This window comes from Pleurodeles waltl, chromosome 12, assembly GCF_031143425.1.
Source record: "Pleurodeles waltl isolate 20211129_DDA chromosome 12, aPleWal1.hap1.20221129, whole genome shotgun sequence".
In the NCBI taxonomy this organism is placed as follows: Eukaryota; Metazoa; Chordata; class Amphibia; order Caudata; family Salamandridae; genus Pleurodeles; species Pleurodeles waltl.
Window position 1 is genome coordinate 653,000,487 of NC_090451.1, and position 23,230 is coordinate 653,023,716.

Genomic DNA, 23,230 nt, shown 5'->3' on the forward strand with positions numbered 1-23,230 from the left:
TGCTCTGTGGCTACAGGCAGTGTAGCTAAGAATTAACTGGAGGCATTTGGTAAGAAACGTGGAATGCTGATGGGATTTTGCCTTATAACAATGTTGAAAGAATTGTTAGTGCATGGTGTTCATAAGGTGCAGAATGTGCCAATAACTGTGCAAGAGAAATTAAGCGAGGACTTGAAGCTGTTTTGAGGTTCTGAGTAACTGAGGGAGGTTTATGCATTGGAATGGTTGGCACCTATGGCGGTGGCATGTACGGCTTTATCTGTGTGGATTTACGTGACAAAGAGAGCTAACCTCATGGACCGACATCCACTACTGAATGTCAGGGAGGTGCTGAGTTTGATGAAAAGCAAAGAGTGGTCTTTGACCATTGACTTATCTATTGTATTTCTCCAGACAGGTGTATGTGTCATGCCTTTTGGACCATGTCGATTTCGACCTAACGTTGGTATTGGCGATGTCTAAAGGGAAGTGCAGGAACTACTTGGCTGGTGTCTGTGGGAAACATTTGTTAAGCATAGCTCCCATGTTTTCTAGGTCCATATGTAATGTGCTGGTCCAGGCTAGGATTTTTTTTTTTATTCTGGGACCTATAGCCTTGTATTACAATAGAATAAGCAAGACTACAAGACCCAGAATTCAATGAGAAATCCTGGACTGGGGCAGCACATCACACATGGACCTGGGAAACTTGACAAGACTGATGTAGAGTGACATTCTGATTTGTTGAGGTGACAAACAAGACTACAACAGTAGGTTGAGAGAGTTGATGAAGTGCCGGTGAGAAGTGGGTAAGTGCCAGATCAAGGTGCCAAGTGCCACTTTTTGGATCTTATCATATTGGCAAAGAAGAGTTTAATGAAAGCAGAGGCGCAGGCCAACAGCACTGGATAGCAAAGAGGATCTATGATAATTCCTTGGCTTTGCTAAAAAAGTATGCACTTTTTGTTATGTATTCCTATGTTGTCTGACAAGATAGAGGCTCTGAGGTCACCAGTAAAAAATAGCACAATTTCTGAATGATCAGATAAGCACCAGAGGGATTTTGATAAACTTACGTTTGATATTACGGTGACTGGTGCTGACGGGTTTTGGTGGCAAATGAAAGCTAAAAGGTTTGAGAGCTTTGTTGAAGCAGAAGCAAGGTAAACAAATTGTGGTCATAGGTTTTTCCATGCAGTATCAAGAAATGCAGAGAACACATATTTAGTGATTGAGCGGGAGACCGTGGTTTGCTGGTGGAATTCCAGGAGGTGTGAAGGTTTATGCAGGGAGTCCTATATGAGATCAAGTCTGATCACAAGTCTTCCTAATGTGTTGGCTTGCCGACAATATGGATTTTTTTCACCTTTGTGTATATTCCAGGGAGGAAAGGTGGAGTTGCAGATTTCTTGTGGACACCATGAACGTCAATTCACCAAAATGCCAGGGGTATCGGAAATGATGGTATCGCACACTCTTTGACCTTCAGTTTCACTCATGTGCATGCTTACACATACACATAAATTCACACTTACACACACTCTCTCTCTCATGTAAAACACACACTCACCCACCAGCACACATATGACATACATTTAAAATCATTTTTTGCTTAGCTTAGCTGCCATAGAAGGTAATATTCAACCTAATTGTAGTCCATTTTGTATTGCACTAATAGTAAATGATGAGGGATTAGTCACTATTAGTGCAATAAAACAATTAGAGAAAACAAAGAAAGTGGGGGCCCACTGACCAAACTTCCATTTTGTTCCTAGCACACATTTTGCCACCTCTTAGGTCGGGGGTCGCAAAGGCAGTGCCAGGGGTCGCAAGGGGCAAGTCAGGGGTCTCAGCTGCCACTAGCGACCCCCTAAATGATGTCCATGGTGGAAACCCACTGTGGAGCTCGATCATGAAAGTGAGCATACTCTTGGTAGGGGGAGTGGATGTCCTTAATCTATGATTGTGGTGAAACTGCTGTAAGGTCAAAGGTGAATGTTGTAAGAAGGATGAGATAAAGCCTTAGAACTGGCATCAGAGAATGGTGTCCTCTGTCCAGAGAGTGTTAAAATGGGTTTGTTGTGTATTGGAATGATGGCTATTAGTGAATGGGGCTGCAGAGAGGTGACAGCAAGTCACTGAGGAAGAACTGTGTCACCTCAAACTAAAGTTTTTGTCTCTCTGGGACAGTAAGCATGGGTGCAGGGAGAGATGGATGGTGAAATAGAATTATTTGCGAAGCATTGTGTGGCATTTGCGAATAGTGAAAAATATGAAAAGACAAAAGTGCCAACTAAGTACCTTGTAAGGGGTGGCACAAGGTGGCACCGGATTTGATTGGTCTGTGATTGTGGTAGTAGATAATTTGTAGTGGTGTAAATACAGATGTTTAAGCAATGTGACCACCGAAGTGGGAAAAAGGCATGCATAGGCTGGTAGTGACTGAAGACGGGGGCAGCCATGTTCTCGTAGAATGGTGCAAACTTTAAAACCCTATTCCATTTATCAAATTCATATTGGCCAGTTTCGCCCACAGTTCAGTGAAATTTGTGTAAACTTAATATTGGTGTTAGTAGATTCTAAGGTTAAGGCTCCTCTAGAGGCCATTGAGTGTTCGTCTCATGTCACTTCCCCTGTTGCCTTCGGGGAACGTCCATTTGAGTTAGTGCCTGGTTTGAAACCTGGGTGAGAAAGCTTAGTAAGTCTGTGTGGGAGAAAGTTCTTGATAAACAATGGTAGATGTCTAACTACTTAAATAGTAGCAAGGGAGTAAGAGAGATTGGTATCATGAAGTCAACATTGTCAGGAGGAAGCATTTCTGAAGAGCTGCAAATTGTTTATCAGTTTTTATGGGACCTCTGCAAATTGACAAGGTGGGTTTAGAGGTGGTGTTGATGGTTGAAAGAGATGCAATAAGAAGTTTATTTCTAAAGTAAACTGAAAAATAAAATGTGATGTTGTAACTTGCTGCACATACCTTTGTGTTTTGTTAAGCAACTGTATCTCTTGAAGTCCTTGTCCAGTTCTAGTCCAGTATGTTGACTCAGCTCCGCTGGTGACATGCGAGAAAAGCTTCCTTCAATGCATCGTTCACCTGATCATGTTTGAATGAACTTCCATCTCCAGTGAAGACTGTCCAGGTCACATAACCTGTGCTGCCTTTGGTAGACCCTCTCAATACAAGGCCTTGGCTTGGTAACAGTATTTAAATCATCTTCAGTAGTGCTTCAAATAGACAGACACTATCAGATACTGAGTACCTGCACTTACTTAATTTGTCGATAGAGTTCCTTTTTCTGGGAGAGTAGCGTTAGTGCTCAGGAAGCAGGCACCCTGGGACAGTGAGTACCTACAACTCTGCACAGCCATTTCAAGCACTCTCCTGGGCGCTGCAATATATCACAGTACATGCATTCAGGTGGAACATATTTTCAAACTGATTGACAGCAACATCGTTGACAGGCCACATTCTGGGAGGGATAATGGAGGGAATTCACGATTCCTGGGAGCACGTGGGGTCCGACTCACAAAAACATTTATAGGCAGGGAAATAGTACTACAGGAGTATTAGTTTTGCGTAGTCTTACAAACCTTTGTGAATCCAGTGGAAATATCTGATTCCATATTAGTAAAAGCCAAAAGCAGGCTCAGTCCTTTCAATTTGTACTTCTTGTTTATGAAAATTCCCTGAATATTTGAATTTTACTCCCATGTCGGATGTTTTGGACCAATTCATAAAGGGATGTAAGAATATGTAAAAGAGTCATACAGGAGTACTACTTTACGCCCACCAGTGTGCCTTTATAAGTCAGTTCAGGAGAGAGGTGTTACTAAACTTGGGTCTGGGAACACCCACCCCATTCACAGGGGCCTGGTTCTTTGCTGTTACCAGGGGTCTCGGAAGGGAGATGACATGGAGAAGGCAGATCGCCCTGCGACATGGGGAGGAGGGAGAGGGGTAAACTGCAGCCAATCATTTTCAGCCCCGAACCTCTTTCAAGAACTTGCTTGCGGAAGAATACCCCCTTTGTTTCCTCCGGCATTGAGAGTCGAGCGGATAAATAATAGACTTGCAAGGGTCCGGCGTGAGCTGAATCTCAAGGCCGCAGCCCCTCCTTTGGCTCCCCGTTGAACATCAGTGCCCCATTGTGAGCCCCTCCTTAGCTCGAGCAATCGGGAGCAACTCAGTGCCCCTTCACCCCCAATTCCATTCATTTCAATGCAGCCATTTGCAGACCAGCGGACAAGAGAGTTACAAATGTTGGAGAATCGGCGGTTTCCATGGCGTCCCGTGGGATTGGCCTCAAAATGAACATGCTTAATCAATACCGGCTCAGCATCAAACGCCCGCCTCTATTATGGATCTGGGTAGGGGCGTGGCTATCGTTAGTGCAGCAGGTGTTCTGGCACCAGGGCCCACGGCTATGAAAATCGGTGCAGGAGCACAGTGTTTTTCTATGAGACCGTCTCTCGCGCTGAGAAATGCCAGGTTTGCCAAACATCAATGGCGTACCTCAAGGATGGTAGAAGATATGGCATATGGGCCAGAGCTGCCTCTTTGGACCTGGAGAACAAGGTTCGAGTCTTAGCATCCTCTTTTTGTGGGAAAATCACTTAACCTCCCCGTGCCTAAAACACAAAAATGAATGTGCTTGTGTAATGTAACTGGTGCAGGTGTAAAGTGCTCTAATACATACCGTCCCTTTGAGTTCGCGCTATATAAAACTGTAAAACAAAGGCTACCTCATTTTCATGCCACTTTCTCCCACCACCCTATACTTCCTATAACTTTTTCTCTATTTTGTATGTTTTTTATCCCAGCTTCCTCCCTTTATTACAGCTTTTCTATATTCCTCTGTCTCTTTTCAGCTACTTTTTGCCCATTGGTCAACCTCTTGATTATTAAACCCGCCATAAAATTTTTTTTAAAAATTTGTTCTACAGCTGTCCTTATGACCCTTGTCTGATAATTAAAGTCAGTGCTTAATTTGTAAATAAAAATGTTCCAGTGCCCAAACTTCTCCTCTGAAAGGCGCAGCTTCAGCAAATAAATATGCCAGCACAGAATACTGAGGCAGCGTAATCCTAAAGCCATTTCGGCCTCTTCAATCCATTTACAGCCGCTCCATGCCCCTTCAACTGACTTTTGCAGCTTTCTGCTTTCTCCCTTTGTGGCGCTTATTCGTTTTTCTCTTCCTCCATCTTTCCCATGTGTGTCTTTTGCTCATAGTAAATGCTTGAGGCAGAAAAATAAGTGCCGGCCCTAAAAAAAAAGTGCTGGTGCCCCGCACCAGAAACCACCGGCTCAAATTAAGCACTGATAAAAGTAAACAAAGATAAAAAGACCAATTTCAAAATGAACACAGAAGATGAACAGATGGCCAGCATTTTATTCTGGGAAAAGTGTCAAGTCTACTACTGAAGTCATGCAGGGCTCTTTTTATCACCGGGCATTTCCCCTGTGGGCTGGAGCTTTTGAAGGCTGGTGTTTAGGGGAGATGACACTGCTGGAGCGTCTGTCTCTTTATCCAGCTTTCCTGGGTAATTAAAAGCTTCCGGAGAGAGAGGAAAGCGGGGAAAGGAGAGAGATGAGAAAGTGAGACGGAAGGGATCAGGGGCGGTTTGGCCAGGACTACTTATGGTTCCCAGTCCAACCCGACTGAAGTTCGGAATTGGGAAAAACATATCTTAACCAGTAAGATACGAAGGATGCCCAGGATCCTAATGCAAACAAGCAAAATGTGCACCACCCATATTTCCTGAAAAGACAGCAGTACGTGGGGTCCAGAGGGCCCTGACACTTTTGGGCCCGTGAGCCATTGCACCGGCTGCACTAGTGATGTCTGCATCCCTCTTCTTATCAAGGCATGAATATTGTCCTGAGAGCCAAGATGTGCTCGTCTTGATATCTGTTTCAGCTTTGAACCAAGAAGACCTCCATTTGAAACCACAGGAACACACTTGACAGCTTTCTGCACCTATGAGCAAATCACGTTGATTCCCAGCACCTAGTTCTTCACTCAGCACATTTGGGCAGCACATAGTACTTGGTCACCCTCAGAATTAAAGGCAGTGTTTGATGCATTTAAAATTTAATGGGGGCCAGGATTCCAACTGCAAACTTCTGATGACCAAATGGTCTGAGCAAGCTTTCTTGTTTTGTGGGGGTAGTCCATCTGGGGCGGTTCCTATCTGACCATGCGCCAGTCCTGTTGCGAATGAGATGGACTGTTAGAAGCAGAGAGCACACTTAACGAATGCCAACTGACCTTCTGTCAGACACAATGTGCCGGGATTCCTGGGCAATGTCCCTCACTGACTACACCCTCCAGGGCCACAGAGTGGGATGCCCTTAAGGCAGTATTGAGGGGGGTCAATCATAAGAACCACTTGCGGGGTCCGCCACCAATTGGAGGCGAAACAACTGGAGCAAGAGTGCCGGCTGGCATCCCTGCAGGGCTCAGAGGCCTCTGTGGCAGAGGCCCGTGCGGGGGCCCTCCGGCTCATCAGGAAATAAACAGGATTTGGAACTCGTTAGACAAATGCACCCTGCAAATATTTAGACAACTTCTTCACAGGAAGAGAGATAAGGCCGGCAGGCTCCTTGCATGGATTCTACAACGGAAGCAGGAATTTCCCCCTATACTACACATTTGTACATCGATGGGAGCACTGGTAAATAATCAACAGGAAATTATGAGGGCCTTCTAGAATACTTTTGCAGGGTATAGAAGGATGGGGAGGAGAGTTCATCAGGCACCCGGGAGGAATTTTTGAAGGAGGTCCGGTTACCTGCTCTGCCGTCTAATACAGCGCGTTATCTAGAGGGTGAAATTACCAGTGAGGAGCTCGGCAAAGTCCTGCAGGCCCTCAATAAATCCAAGGCTCCTGGGGGAGGGAGGGATGTGTTTCCAGTGGAGTTTCTTCAAACATATTCAGCTGCCCTGAGAGAAAAATGACTGGAATTCTTTCATGAGACCCAGGCATGCGGTGTACGTTCGCCCACCATGAAGGAAGGAATCATATGTCTTATGTTAAAATCCAGGGGTGATGCATCCGACCCCTCACAATGGTAAATTCAGATGTGAAATTACTATCTTAGCTTTTAGCCTCTAGACTTGGGAGGGGGGGCATTCAGGAATTGGTCCATGAAGACTAATGCGGCTTCAGGCTGGCCAGAAGTACAACGCTTAACCTACAACTTCTCACTTGTGATGCACGAGACTGGGGGGGGGCGAACACGAATTGGCCTTGGTCTCTTTTGATCTAGAGAAAGCTTTTGATACGGTGGAGTGGGACTACCTGATAGCGGTATTAGAAGGGATGGGATTCGTACCCAACTTTCGCAGCTGGGTGCGCCTGTTTTTCACCAATTCTACGGTCCGCTTAAAAGTGGGACACAACTTGTAGGAGGTGTGGCTGGTGGGAAAAATGACGAGACAGGGGTGCCCCCTCTCTCCACTCCTCTTCGCCCTAGAGCCTTGGGGAATGTGGGTGGGAGGTCGCAACCATATCATTTCTTTACACGTGGCAAACGCCCTGGTATATGTACATTCACCCAGCAGATCAGTGACAATGTTGTTGGGTTTACTCCATGACTTCGGCAAGGTCTCCGGGCTTAAAGTCAGTCTCTGGAAGACACTTCTGTTTCCCCTTAGGTGCTCGGTTGGGAGGCCTCTAGACCAACTGCCTATACTGGGCCTACAGTGGGAGACAGAGGGCTTTAGATACTTGGGCATGCAGATCACACACATGGAATCATTTCACAAATGGCTCAATATGGACAAGATGGTGGAGGGTTTGGAGGGCTCAGTCCGCTTTTGGTACACACTCCTTCTTTCTGTCATAGGTCGGGCTGCGGTGGCCAAAATGGAATTTACGTCTCTGCTGCCTTTATCTCCTTCAAAATACGATGTTCCCATTGGGTCCCCTGTTCTTCTGGAAACCCAACAGCTTACTGATTTCACTAATATGGGCGGGGAAACGCAGCAGGGTAGCGTTTACAACACTTAAATTGGATATGGAGCTTTGGGCCTGGCTATCCCAGATGTTCACCTCTATTGTTCTGCAGCCAATTTACAGCATGCTGCATGCTGGTTAACTGATCATGATAATTAGGAGAAGCGGTTATACATAGACATGCTAGGCGATAACACTCTGACATGATTGCTGATGCGGCTTGGAATCCCCCATTCCCTACCTGGTCTGGAAAATGGCAGCACTTTGGGAGGAAGTGGTGGGCAGGGCAGTTCGCAGAGCCCACTTTGACTGAGAGCTTAAGCTCTGGGACTTGCCTATGTTCAAATCGCTGGATGACAGTATGTCTGTGGATCGATGGAGGGTATGGGGATGTCAGGTGGCAGGCGATTTATGCCCCAGAGAAACCTTTATCACCTTTGAGGAGGCACAGGAAACCTTCGGGTGGGTCCAGGTCAGTTCCTCAGGAGTGAGTTGCCAGAGAGTTATATGTTGGATTCTCTGCAGGACCACAGTCCCCGAAGGTTCTGGGGGGACTGATTCAGTGGGGAGTGGGGAGGCACTTAATCACCCTATTCTACAGGGCGCTACGTGAGGAAAGGGTAAATTCTCCATATGTGGCACGTAGGGCTTGGGAAAGAGAGTTGGCAGTACCCATCACGGACACAGTTTGGGCACGGACCTGTGAGCTGGTACAGACTGTGTGCTGTAATCAGCACTTTAAACTGCTACAATTTAATTTTCTGCATCGTACTTACGGAACCGCCAGCCACTTGAGCAGGATCGACCCTTCCAGGGAATCTAGATGTACCTGATGTGAGGAGTTGGTGGTTACCTTCTTGCATTTAACCTGGGATGGTTCTGGGATTCAGGCCTTCTGGAAAGACATGACTCCCAAGATAACACGAGCCACTAGTATAATGATACCACGGACCCCGCTGGCTTGTTTATTGGGAGCGATTAAACAACCTAAAGGGCGGAAACTCCCTTATAGATTTGCTCAACTTGTCCTCTTACTGGCCAAGGGGAGGGCGGCCATCGGTTGGATGAGTGCAAGACTGTCAGCGTGGGTGCGGGATCTCCTTGAATGGGGACTAGCTGAGGAGGCACACATGCAACTTACCCGCTCAGATGAACTTGCTATGGATGCAATTGCTACGTGGGGGCTCCCTTTTGACAAATTCGATGATGAGCACTCACCTGGCTCTGAGGGAGACTCCAGTGATGAGGTACAGTGGGTTGGAATTTGTCTCACTTATGCGATTATTCTGATGTTTAATTACCCCAAGAATGCCTTCTTTATAGGACGTCCATTCTCCCCTGCACTCAAATCTACGCTGCACTGTAGCCAGGGGGCTTGGAGTATTATCGTCCCCCCTAGCTTTACTGTCAATAATGCCACATTTTGCGATCATGGGCCAGATGTAGCAAGCAGTTTTGCCCATTCTGTGTCTATGGGAAAATGTGTTCGTACATATGGCCCCATGTTCCTTCCTTTGCATTGTACTCAGAAGCTTGCACTGCTGCATGTTTGCAAAGTATGGTTTTATCTGCATAATCACAAAATGGAATAAAATACAATTTAAAAAAGGATTTATATCAGAAATGTAAAGTCAATACCAGGGAGGCAACTTCACTCTGCAATCAAAACCTGGTAATTCATCACAATGCACTCTTTTTAGGTTAGGGCAAAATGTAACAGCGCATTTCACCCCTGTGTTAGTAAAATACCACTGCCCCAGTGGAGGGCGATATTGCAGGTAAGAGCAGAAATAGGAATGAAAAGAACGAAGATTCAGAAATAATGCATTTTTAGAAAAGGAGGGAGTTTAACAGTATATATACATCTAGCAAAAAATACCTTCAATAGCACAGAAAAGGCTATTGCAAGTCAACTTGGACATGCATCACGGTATAAACCCCTTCTGTCAGGGCCTTATGTCTCTGCATGGGCACAGAAGTCCTAGGGTGACTTGCGTTTATCTCTATAATGAGCTGTTGAGAGATTCTTTATCCTCCCTATGCAGATACAAATGATGCACAAGTAACAGTGTCCACGTGGAAGAGGTACAATTTTCATGAATTTTGAATCAATCTATTAATTCATGTGCCAGTCCTCCCCTGAAAATACATAACTCCTAAGAAGCAAATAAACAAAACCAACAATTTAAAGTTTAAACAATGAAAACATGTTAAAAACGTAAACAGGGGCATTCCAGAAACCAAGAAGTAGGACTTCAATGTTATACTGACTGAGGAAAAATGAATGGGCTAATTGATAGCTCTTACTAACAGAGATAACAGACAACAAGGCATTAGGGGGAATCAAATGCAAATATTTTCACACATTATCATCTGTGTTGATTCATTTTCTTTCTGTTAAGGGATGCAAATTCTTTACTAGAATATATGAAAACTTCCTTCTTCTGTGGTCAGCAGACCCTCTCTGAAAACTAAGGAACAATCCAAATTTACTGGAATTTGTTGGGACAGATGGTGAAAAACTGGGACTGTCCTGGAATAACCAATACTCATCAATGTAAAGGAAGACAAACAGTATATATGGCAGAGGATCTCTGTAGAACTTCAATATCATAACTGCACATGTAAACATCAGGGAAAAAAGCAGGAATGTCCACAAAGTTTGCACCAAAGAGCTTGAGTACACCTTGCTGGAGATAAACAAAGCATGTTTTTAAATCCTTCACTTGCATGTACGTTGCACATGTGTCGGCCATCTTGTATGTACAGCCTCCTGTGGAGAACGTGTCACCATTTCTCTCACATATTCCCTTTGTCTACTTTTAGGAACTGGATCTGGCATTTTGCCCAAAGAGGGGCGATGGGGACCATTTTGCTGGTGTTTGTGCTCATCCAGGCCATGCTGGTATCCAGCTCACCGACCGGGGAACATTCAGGTCCTCTGCTCTCAATGATTTATTTTGTTTTATTTAGCATGCCAAGAACTAAGCCTAAAAGGTAACTGTACTACATATGACAGTATACATATAGCAACAATTAGTAAAAAAAATCCTTCTAGTTACAGCGTCAGAAAAACTGAGGCGCAATGTAAGGTAAATCTAAAGAAGTCATGCAAATCAGCACAGTGTTGATAGACTATTTACTTTCCATCAGAACATGCTTTTGCACTGGATATTTGTGTAAAAACACAGCAACTAGCAGTCGCGATACTTTGTGTTTCTTTGCATCAAAGGGTGCGACCACTCACAGTGGTCATAAGGTGGTCGCTTGGTGTCACCCATGGGATTTGATGCAAAGCCATATCTACTAACAGCGGTAAACAGGAATGTGTGCAAAACAATTTACTGCTCTTTGAAGCAGGCGTAAAGTAGGAGAAACAATGTTTTTTCACCACACTTTTCAAACTTTGTGCGTTGCAAAGAACATCACACATACAAAGCAGGAACAATTTTAAAGTAAGTCTGAGTAAATATGCACTCTCCCACACTCCCCTTTCACACATGGCGGCAACATTGCGTTATTAAAGTAGTAATTCTGCCCCTTAGTCTCTTTCCAAATAGTGGCAGTGATGAGGCTGTACAGAGCTGGATATAACAGCTCTCACACATACTTCTACTTTGCACGAGGAATGTGCACAGACAGGGTTTTTAATAGTATTTCCCATCCCATAGTGAGGCTCCATGGACTTAAAGCTGCTACAGTGAGCTTAGGTTTTGCAGATCAATCTGGCAAGAGGAAGGTCTTCTATACACTAAAACACCCTTGAATCTGTTTCTGGCTCTGAGAGGCAGCTAGAGTTTTTACAACACTTTCTGGTGGCTAAGGTAGACTGATAACAATATAGCATGTTGTTTGTTCCAAAATGGAATCGATCTAGAATTCAAGACATTTAAGTATTGTATCACAATTAAAGTCCTTTATTCCAATTCTGGGATAAGAAATGATTCTTCCAGTCAACATGTGTTTCTCCCCTTGCATGGCACGCACGCCTGGGGCTTTTTTAAGGCTATAATGAAAGGTGAGTCAATTTTTCCCAATTCGTATAGTCAAGATACGAAAGGAAAAGAGAGTTCACTGTCAGGATGACCCAGTAATTTCAATTATGTCAGAAGTTGAGGCAGACTTTGTCAGCACTGCATGGGGACTGAATCGCATTTTGGATCACAGCAACTTGCTTTTTGCTTAGCCGATATTCCTTGAAAATACTCCTGGAGGACTCGTATAATCACAGGGACCAGTATTTTTGAGTCTGAAGTTTTTCCCTGACAGTGGGGCTCCTGCACTCTCGCCTGATGCGCTCGGAATCCTTCCTTTCATGCAGCGCAGGGCAGCAAGCAAAGTTGCTGGGCTATGTTTCATGTAAGGCAGAGAGCAGAAATGCTCCATATTTACAAACATATGTAGCATTTCTGCTCTCCTTGCGCTTGTGCACTGTGTGCAGCCTAGGGCCAACACAGGTACCTTTGCGCCATAGTGCAACCATGCCTGCATTACAGGCAGGATTGCTTTGGGGCAGGAAGGGACACCTTGCTACACAAAAACAACCTTTGAGGCACCTTTCTTTTTCTACGTGTACTGCAGAATGTAGCACATGTGAAAAGAAGAAATAACAATGAGAAACTAAGATATTCCTCCTTCTTACGCCTCACTTGGAAAGGTATAGAATAAAGGTATAGAATTTTGACGCATTCCCAGCGTTACAAGTCTTTGTAAATCTGGCAATTCACCAAGAACTATGGGTGGATGCATGGGAAGGCCTTGCTCTACCCAGAGAACACCTACCAACTTAAAATGTAAGGTAACGCAGCGCAAACAGCAGTCTTGGATTACATTTCTTTACAAAGCCATGTAAGGCCACGCAAATCGAGCCTTGTGTGGCTTTGTAAATATTACTGAAGCCTTTTTCGTTGTCCTTGTGTCACCTTGCATGATGCAAGGACAACGTAAAGCCTTCATAAATATGGGTCTCAATATTTTGCTACCACAGAGTAGTCTAGTGGTATTTACCTGCATAATAAACCAACACAAATTGTGCCAAACCTACTTAAACAATTATTGGACTCATGGGAAAGTTGGGGTCCAATCTCTGTTAAACCCCATAGTTTCATGGTAGATATCTGTAACATAGCTGAATCAGTATTTCTGCTACATAATGTTGCTCATCCTATAACTGAGATTAGAGTAGCCAGCACATCAAACATCTGGTACCAAGGGAGGAAAAGAGTAGCCAATGTGAATAAAAGGCCAAAATAGTGTGCCTCCTTACCTCTTGAGGGGAGGGTATCAAGTATGTCATGTTTAGCATATTCAGATAATTTATTTTGTGATTTTAGTGTGCTGGTTTGGGTCTTTGGTATTGGGCACAGTAACAAAACTTGCTAAGAAATATCTATTTAAAAACAATAATAAACCTGCTTCCTCAGAACTGCAGAAGTTTCATTAGGTGATCTAACAGAAGTTGTGGTTGAGCTCAGAAAGATAATATAAGCTCTTTGACACGTCTCCTGCATCCTCAGACTTCACGTCTTATTCTGAGTTTGACAGAGACATACATGACAACATCTGTAGTGCACCATAATTTAGACAATGTATGTTTTCCCCCAAATACTATTAAAAAATTTACCAAATCTTTGTTATTTTAGCATCCATTTTTTGCTCTGATTTATGTGCTTTTGGTTGCAGGTCTGTCTCTTAAGGCCTTTTCTCTCCCCATACAGATGACGGGAAAGCGCTGCGAGTGTCTATCCCCCAACATCAACCAATAAAAGCCGTCCTCTCTGGTACCCTCACCATACCTTGCCATATCACCTACCTGGCCCCAGTGGAAACCTCAACTGTAAGCCGCAGAGTTGCACTGATTACACCCCGGGTGAAATGGACCTTCATCACAGATGAAAAGGAGGTGGAAATCCTAGTGGCTCGGGGAAGAAAAGTCAAAATCAGTGAAGCTTACCGCTTCCGAGTCACCTTGCCCTTTTATGCAGCGTCTACGTCAGATGTCACTTTAGTCCTGTCTGAACTCGGATCAAATGACTCCGGGATATATAGGTGTGATGTTCAGCATGGAATCGAGGATGACCACGACCTGGTGGAAGTGAAAGTTAAAGGTAATAAACACTTCCCTGCCCTGATGAAGGCTTTATTCCGGGCTACAACGTTTCGCCCAGTGCTGTGCCATGCTAGCAGTTGCCATGATGGTCTTACAGCTTCTTCTCTCTGCCATAGGAGTTGTCTTCCTCTATCGGGAGGGCTTCACACGCTACGCCTTCACCTTTGCCAAAGCGCAGGAGGCCTGCTCCAGGATCAGTGCCCACATAGCCACAGCAGAGCAACTGTTTGCCGCCTACCAAAGTGGATATGAGCAGTGCGATGCCGGCTGGATTGCAGATCAAACTGTGAGGTGGGCAGCAGGTTTAAAAGAATTCATTTAAAATTGAAAGTTAGAGCAAAAAAGTTTACTTTGAAAATTTGCTTTGTTTTTTAAAAACTTTTTATACCATATTCATTATATTGAACAACTAGCACATGATGCATTTATATATTTCAGGGTTTTTGTCTACTATGAGCCTCATCTGGAATTACAGGCTCAAAAGCAGAGTAGAGACACTGGCCCTATGCTGAATACCCAGTGCACCCACGTTAACGCCATGACCCTTGAAAAGTTAAGAAATGGAAACATGTCCCTACTTAAATTGGAAATGTGCATAGCAATTTTGACTTATTTGGGGCAATTTTGCACCAGAATGTGCAAATTCGTGATCATGATGAGTATAAAAGCAACATTTACTATGAATAAACAGTTAAAAAATACATATTTTGCAACCCACCAACAGTCGGTGAAAATGTCATAAAGGAGCTAATTTATTTAAGGCAATCATTTCGTGTAGGACATATGCCAAAATATGGCACATACCATGTCTTACAACAAGTAGTTCAGCCATCCAAATTGGCGGTGGGGAGAGAGAAGAGATTCTGCCAACAGAAACTCAGCTGGCTCTGTCAATGGAAACCATTGACTTTGCAGCCCATGCACGCCTGTGCTGCCAGATCCCTGTGAAGTGTGGCCCTACACTAATTATGGCAGGGTGACCATAAAGGATTTTTCCTGCCAGGGACTGCCTTGCAAGGCATGGTGGTCCGGACAGAGAAAATAAACAACGGCACAGCTCACAAGGAGAACATTTCCAGCATTTCAGGACCATTGAGTTTTTTTTTTCATGGAAACTTCCTCTTTGGGAGTTTTTCTCAGCAAAAACAAAAAACAGGGGCAGAAAACATGGCTACATACCTTTTGTATGGAAACCAATTATCGTAAGCTTGAGCGTTCTCCATGTCCATTACTGGCCACTCATAATACCTATATTAAAGATGACCGTCTTAAAAATGGACACTCTCCCAGGTGCTATGAATGTCACATGTGGCGCCTAAACTTCTGCTATACCTTGTTAAATGTTGCACTCTCCAAGCACAATAAGATCACAAATCTGTAACCGTTTTCCTAATAAAGCGCACCATTCAGTAAATAGAGCACTTTCCAATTTCAATGAGGTATCACAAATGGTGCCCTTATCCTTCTCCCTATTAAAGCCTGTCATCTGACATTGGTGCTCTATCCTTATCCTTTGAAAGCCAACATCTTAAAATAGGGCACTGTCCAGTCACAATGACAGTCCCACAGTGCACATATGTCCCATTGCCACTGTCCTTTTTTATTATTAATTCCAGTGGGGCAATAGCTTTGTAAACAATATTTAGGACACAATATATCAAATGGTATTCTGACAATGATATTTTAATACCATACTCTGAGGAGAGGACTTCAGCCCTGATTTAGAGTTCGGTGGATACAGGATATCTGCCAAAAATGACCCGTCCGCCCTATTTAAAGTGCATGGATGTGTATGCACTCTGAATAGAGTGGACAGGACATCTGGCCTCTTTTAGTGTATGTCCCACACCTACCAAACTATAGATAAGGCCCTTCATCTCAATCCTTCAGCAGCTGTACACCAACAATAGGGAACCCTGGCTCCATGTCAGTACATGAGGCTTAATCCCCTCCCACTTTTATAAATAAACTGGAAATACAACTCTTTCAAAGACAACTTTCTGTAACTTTGTCATCATCTCTCCTACATTTAAGTCCCCCCACCGTGCCCAAGGTTTTCTCCATAGATCTGTAAGCATAATGTAGGTCTTCCAACACTTTCACCAGGTGTGTCATCTGCGACTACCCGCATTGGTGGATTCAGCCACCAAAGCAGACGCCGCTATCATGACCACTGACACTCATGTTGTTTTGGTGCTCTCAGAAAAACCTCATCCCAAGGCAATAAACTTTGCATCTTTATGCACCCCCATGTTTACATCATAACACAACTATGTGCATTACGTTCCAAAAGCCTGTCTTCCCATCAGAGCGTTGCCTGCCTCTTCCAACCTGCTTAGTTCTCTAAAAAACACAATGTAAACATATATAGGAAGGATGGATCATACAGTAGATGGAGAAGGAAATTAAATGATTGAAATGTGGAAAAAAGGAGGTAAAGGTACTTTATTTCCTGTGGTAATAATCTTCCAATTGGGCCCTGGTGAAACTTCCATTTTGCTGGCATAATCTCTGTTAAATTTGGTAATTTTACATTACGCTTGTTACATGAAATTTCTAAAATGACCCTATTGCGCCACGTTGAGCAATTGCAGGACGTTCATTGCAAAAAATCCAGCACAAACGCACAAGAACAACATGAGTGACCAGAAAGCAAGTGGCTGCTGTTTGTGTTTTCTTACGCTACATGTTTAAGGCAAAAAGTGTTTTTATGTCCAAAATGGAAGCAATAATGTATTTCATGCTAAAATATACTGCCAAATGCTGGTTTTGTATTTTACATATGTATCCATAATTTCACACCATTTTTCTGAAATGTCACTTAGTTACGTACAACTAAATGTAACTTTTGTACACCCCTAGTTCTAATTAGTGGTGTACATTGTATGGTGTCAAATATGACAGGATTCATATACCCCTAATAAGTAATAGGTATTTTCAATTTATTTTCTCACAGTTGTATGCCAGGAATGGTAACTCATTACTACCTACTGTACTTGTGTTTTTTTATCCCTACATCTGCAGTAATGATATACACTTTCTCTTGAATACCATGCCAGATATCCAATCCAGGTCCCCCGGGAGGGCTGCTATGGGGACATGGACGGACACCCCGGGGTTCGTAATTATGGAGTGGTGGATCCCGAAGACATGTACGATGTATACTGCTATGTTGAGGAGCTACATGGTAATCCATCTCCCTTATTATTACATTCTAAAGTATTCACTTATAACATAATCTATGGAGTGTTTCCTTGCAAAACACACATGTGGGCAGCTCGGCATTGCTTGAAAGAAGAGAGCAGGGGAGTCCCTTATCGACCAATACATGGCACTGCCACTCTCTTCCCTGGTGCTGGCACACAGTCAGGCTACCTGGCACCACGCATAAACCTTTGCATCATAGTGCAAAGGTGTGTGTGATGTCTAGCATAGGTTTTGTACATCTAGTACAACACACCATTCTAAGATAAACGTTAAAACGTTTCATACTTTTGGTACGTGCTGTACAGTGCAGTACAAATGCAAAGTCAGAAAAGTGATGCGAAATAAAAATATTTCTCCTTTCTAACACCTGCCCGAAAGAGTCATAATATTTTGGCAAAAAGCCTTCTCTACCAGTGTAAGTTGATAGGGCTTGGCACAACAAACTATGGGTGGTTGATTGAGAATGCCAATGAATGTGCTACTTTGCATTATGTTCAGGCAACTTTTAAGCAAGCACTTATGAAACACAAGCCCACTGCAAAATGTTAGTAAATTTCCCCATGAATCCAGGAATTCATACTTCAAATAGGAGAGAGTTAGTTGTTTTTTCGAGGCGTACGCATAGAGTTATTCTCTATTTCCTCCAGGCTCTGTGAATGTCTGCTTTGAATTTGGAAGTTACTAAACTTCTGTGTGGAGACCATTAGAAACCGACAGACTCCCCTGATTAAAATCTTCCCGACACCGGCATGCACAGAACATGCTCAAATCGGTGATATGGTGTGCCAGGTCCCAAATCTGATCAAGGTCTGGCCTCTTTAGGCACACATATTTTTGTTAGTCAAATGTTATACAAACTGGTGTCCACTTGGAAACATCTGTAGCGCTTGACCCAATTAGCTACCAAAAAAAAGCAGGGGCTACCTACAAACATAGTCCAGAATCATATCTTTGGCTTAGATGCTCCAGTACTTGGGTTCCATTGTTGTAATGCTCTTGTATGACATGCACAGGTGTCAATGGGAAATAACTGGAGGGCATGTATTTATTCGCTTTAATGAGAAACAAAATATGTGCCTGTGCAAATTCAGAATGGGAGTTTGAGCATGCAAATATTGTAATATTTGTGCACAGCTTGAGCTGCACAATAGTTCCATGGGAGTTGGGTCAGAGATGTGAGAGTGTAAGATCTGTATGTACCCTTCACTGGCAAAGTGATGCACATAGATCTTTTGCATCTGCTGCATTATTGACAGCTACACACCTCATGGCAGGAGCTAGAATATCAAGGCATGAACTTTTGTGTTGTGAATGCATTTCTTCCTGTACGTTTTCCAGCATGGGCCTTGTAAATTGCATGCAGGCAATTGTGAGTCCAGAATCCATACTGACCTGGACCTATTCCTGTGCGAAAGCCCTTGGTCGTCCAACCATATGACTCAATACACTGATGAATATTAAATCAGTGACACAAGTCTACTACCTTACAATTCATGAAGTACCATCATCCAAAGGCACCACAATTCCTGCACTGTCAAGAATAATCCTGCTGTATTTTATGGATGTCTAACTGTTGTTCCTATTCAATGAACCTTGCTCTTGTGTTGTAGGAGAAGTGTTTTTGGAATCTACCCCAAACAAATTCACCCTGGAGCAGGCCGAGAACCACTGTAGAGAGCTTGGAGCTGTAATAGCGACCACCGGCCAGCTCTATGCAGCCTGGAATGACGGGCTTGACCAATGCAACCCTGGCTGGTTGGCCGATGGCAGTGTGCGGTATCCCATCATCACACCACGGGAGCGATGCGGCGGAAGTTTGCCGGGAGTCAAAACCATCTTTCTGTTCCGGAACCAGACAGGGTTCCCTGATTCCAGTGCAACATACGATGTGTATTGTTACCGAGGTATGTACCTCAAACCTAAAACAGTAGTTTGATGGTATCCTGCTCTTTTTGTTTTATGAAACAAAAATACAACTGATGAAGAAGTAGCAGATTTTTTTTTTTTTAAATATTACATTAGATAGATATTAGTATCTAATATGTTTTAAAAAAAATGAAATATACTAAGAGCTTATACGTTCTTACATTTTGCAAAAAGTTAAATGGGTAGCATTCAACTCTGTGTTATTTTTTATCTCTCACAATGTTTCATAATTAATATCTAAGATATTTTTTTCTGTTTCTTTGCTTTTGAGTCCTGCCTCTGGGTGCATCCAGCATGCTACAGCCATTCTTGATACAAAGCCCTTTACTGAAATCGGTAAATAGAGACTGTCAGAATTGCTCAGAGTCCAAAATTATCGGATTTAGCAAGCATTCTGCTACGTTTCAGAATACATAACTGAATACAGTTAAAGTTTGGCAGTCATCAGGACTTTGTCCCGCCAGACTCGTCTGCCAAAAAATGTAAACGTGCTTTCAGGCTGTACTTTTACTTTTTTCATGAGTCAGGTCAACTATGGGCCTGATTTAGAGTTCGGTGGAAGGACTACTTTGTCACAAATGTGATGGATATCCTGTTTGTCTTATTGCAAGTGCATTATATCCAATCGCACTTGTAATATAGCCGACAGGATATCCAAAGGTGATGGATATCCTGTTTGTCGTATTGCAAGTGCATTATATCCAATCACACTTGTAATATAGCCAACAGGATATCCAAAGGTGATGGATATCCTGTTTGTCGTATTGCAAGTGCATTATATCCAATCGCACTTGTAATATAGCCGACAGGATATCCAAAGGTGATGGATATCCTGTTCGGCATATTACAACTGCATTATATCCAAAGGCACTTGTAATACGGCCTACGGGATATTCGTCACATTTGTTAAGGAGTAACCCACCCGTCAAACTCTAAATCAGGCCCTTTGTTACATGTAAGGTGGCTAAGACCAGACTCACTGCGCATTCAGTGCAAGGGAAACACATGGGGCCATATGTACGAACACATTTTCCCATAGACACAGAATGGGTAAAACCCTTTGATACATCTGGCCCATGCTTACTCAGAGGGCTTTTACCATAACATAGCCTGGGGGTTTGGAGGATGACATACAGAGTCTTGTAGGGCGCTTCCCGCTCTCATCTTCAAGACTTATTATTGTGATTATAATCTTCATGTCTTCCCACGTAATGCACTCTGAGGTGGCAACCAGCTGTGAGACATTGTTTACAGATATTTAAAAATCTGGACAAAGAAAAAAAAGAACTATATAAAAAAATGTAGCGGAAGCTGCTTTGCAAGGATATTCTCATGTAAAATATCAGTATATTTTGTCGCTGTTAATGCACAACAAGAACTTGTTCCTCCCTTCTCACAAGTTTAGTTTAGAAATGCTTCTGACCATCTATCCTTAATATACATAAAGTGGTACCATTTATAGGATACTGGTGAGGGAGCAACACCATAAATCAATGGTGCTCTTGCCTCACCCAAATCGCCATTCACCACCCCATTTTTAAGTGTGAGAATCAATGGGTTTCTGTTGACAGCGTTTGCCAGCTCTGCCAGCCAAAACTCTTGATCCGGTGGCTTGTCCACCACTATGGAGTAACTCTATTGCCTTTACCACCTGGGACAGTCTTGCACGCCATGGTAAACCTGAAAGGAAATGTTCAAATGTCCCTGATGCACAATCATTTGTCTTTTGCTTTGTAGCTGTATCCTCTGTTTTGGGATTTTGTTACCACAAAGAAAGAGAAAATGATGAGCTGGCCAGTTCAGCATTGTGACTGGCTCAACATTCAACAGTAGTGAAGCTGCATATGCCCCGCCCATGGATGCACTTTCATTATTGAGATCCCGCCAGGAAGGTGGAGGTCTCCAGTTACGATGGGTGGTCCTGCACTGAGGGGACAGAGGCCAGAGTCTTCACCAACCTGGAGGGCTGTCCACCAAACTTTATATTAGGTGCCCAAGTTTTGCCATGGTTTTGGTGGGAGTTTGGATTAGGTACTGCAAAGCAACCCTGTAACGATGAGGTCACCAGAACACCACTCTTTAGATGCATATTTTCAAACATGTGACGTTACCAGGGACAGAAGCAAGAGCATCACGTACAAAAAGGTCGAAGCATGTGTTTATCTTCTGTTGTCTCATATGGCAGGACTATAACACCTAAAATAAACAATGTGCCAGCTTTACTGAGTATGGGTTGATTAAACGGTTTCGTCTTCCCTAAATATGTCATAGTGTAAGAAGGCCTGTAAGTTGATGACTCCATTACTATGGGGTGGATGTGAATTTACTGTAGCATGTTCATTCGCACTTTCCAGATGTCATTCATTAGTTTATTATGTATTGTTTTCTCATAGGATTTCATAGGGTCTTCTTTGTTAAACATGAATAAAAAGAGGAACACTACAAAAAGCAGAAGAAAGGATGTCTGCATATTACATGTGATGTTTGGTGTTTGACTTGGAGTCGACTGCTTCAAATGCTTTAGATTCCAAATTTATATCTTATGAGGTATGGAAGTTGTCAGTGGATTGTTAAATGTTTTTAGGGTAGCTGTATATTTAACATGGTGCTTCGTTTTCAGGACCTTTCAACTCATACACCGAGTCTCCTGAAGATTACCTAGTAACACAATCTGAATTGGTTATCAAGGACGTTATCACAGTGACAGAAAAACTGCAAGAGCTGAGGCTGCCTGATGTTGAATCCGAGAATGAGGCAAGAGGTTCAGTGGACTCTGTGCCAATTCACAAGGATGTCAATGGCACGGAGCTGGAGGACCCTCATCCTGCAATAGAAGTAAGCACTGACAACTCCAACCATGAGTTCCACAATGAAACATCAGACACAGAAACAATTCCTGGCCCTGCACGCTCACGTGATTCTGGTTTGCGCCCCGATAAAAATGATCAAGATACTTTTTTTCATGAAGAGGAGGAATTAAAGTCAGAAAGTACTCTAGAGCTGGGTCGAGAAAAGCCAGAGGATGGTAGGTTAAGAACTTCTGATTCTAACAGAAAAGTCACCTGACTACATTTTATTTTAGTAAATGCTATAAATGTTTTGCAAATATCTTTAATTTATTAACATTGATTTTCTATGTATTATTTGTTTTAAATATTTATGCGTTAGAGTATTATTATCAGTGTCTGCCACATTGCATGTACAACTTTCAAAACGACAGTAAAGTCTCATTCTGATTGTTCATTGACTCTTTGTGTCAGGAGCCTGCAGAGTATCGAAGAGAGCACATTCTATAAGGCAGTTGCTTTGAGCCACAAAGAAAGGTCCTTAGAATAGATTGAAATGAAGAGGGCTATCATATTTTGCTCTAAAAACACAACTAGACCTAAACAGACCAAAGTAGTCAGGTGTTCCTACATACATTTAAGAAACATGTTCTGGCTGTAACAACTTATCATCAATATACTCCTGGTATATGGCAGGAGAATATTTTGGAAATGTGCTGAACATCACATAAAAGGACTAGCGGGCGAACCTGGACAGGAAATGAGAAATGAAAATGTGTAATTTAACAGAACAATGTAGACTGTCAAAGTAAATTAGTACTTAAAAGTGGACCATTAAGAATTAAAGGAATAAAAATTTAACATCTATAAATTTGCCTATTTTTGCCAGAACAATATAGTCTGGTAACATTGGATAAACCTCTCAGGTGAGAAATATGCATTTGATCATGCTAAATAATGTGATATGACTACCCCAAGTAACCCTAGAGAGGAACATTTTAAATACTTTCTTTGTAATCACACATTGATAACAGATTGAATTTTAGGTTTTTCACCAACTACATTATCACAGCATTACTTTTAAAACACATGCTCCAATTTTTTCCATTGTTGCTAAAAAATAAAAAAATGTACATGGAATTGTTTGAACAAAGAAACGATTCAGTTGAACAAGAATACTTACGTAACTTCTACTTTACGTACTGTAATATGTGCACATAAATATGTACATTGTACATTCTTTTACATTTAAAATTACTACTTC

The 23,230-nt window shown here is 42.8% G+C and overlaps 1 protein-coding gene across 1 annotated transcript in view; it reads left to right on the plus strand.

Annotated features, from left to right (window-relative positions):
• Positions 1-23,230, plus strand: part of BCAN (brevican) — a 90,519-nt gene that overhangs the window by 19,393 nt on the left and 47,896 nt on the right. The window contains exons 2-7 of the mRNA XM_069218298.1: positions 10,765-10,874; positions 13,656-14,045; positions 14,164-14,338; positions 17,107-17,234; positions 18,865-19,158; positions 21,801-22,205. Coding sequence (XP_069074399.1) covers positions 10,765-10,874; positions 13,656-14,045; positions 14,164-14,338; positions 17,107-17,234; positions 18,865-19,158; positions 21,801-22,205 — 1,502 coding nt within the window. The remainder of the gene's footprint in view (positions 1-10,764; positions 10,875-13,655; positions 14,046-14,163; positions 14,339-17,106; positions 17,235-18,864; positions 19,159-21,800; positions 22,206-23,230) is intronic.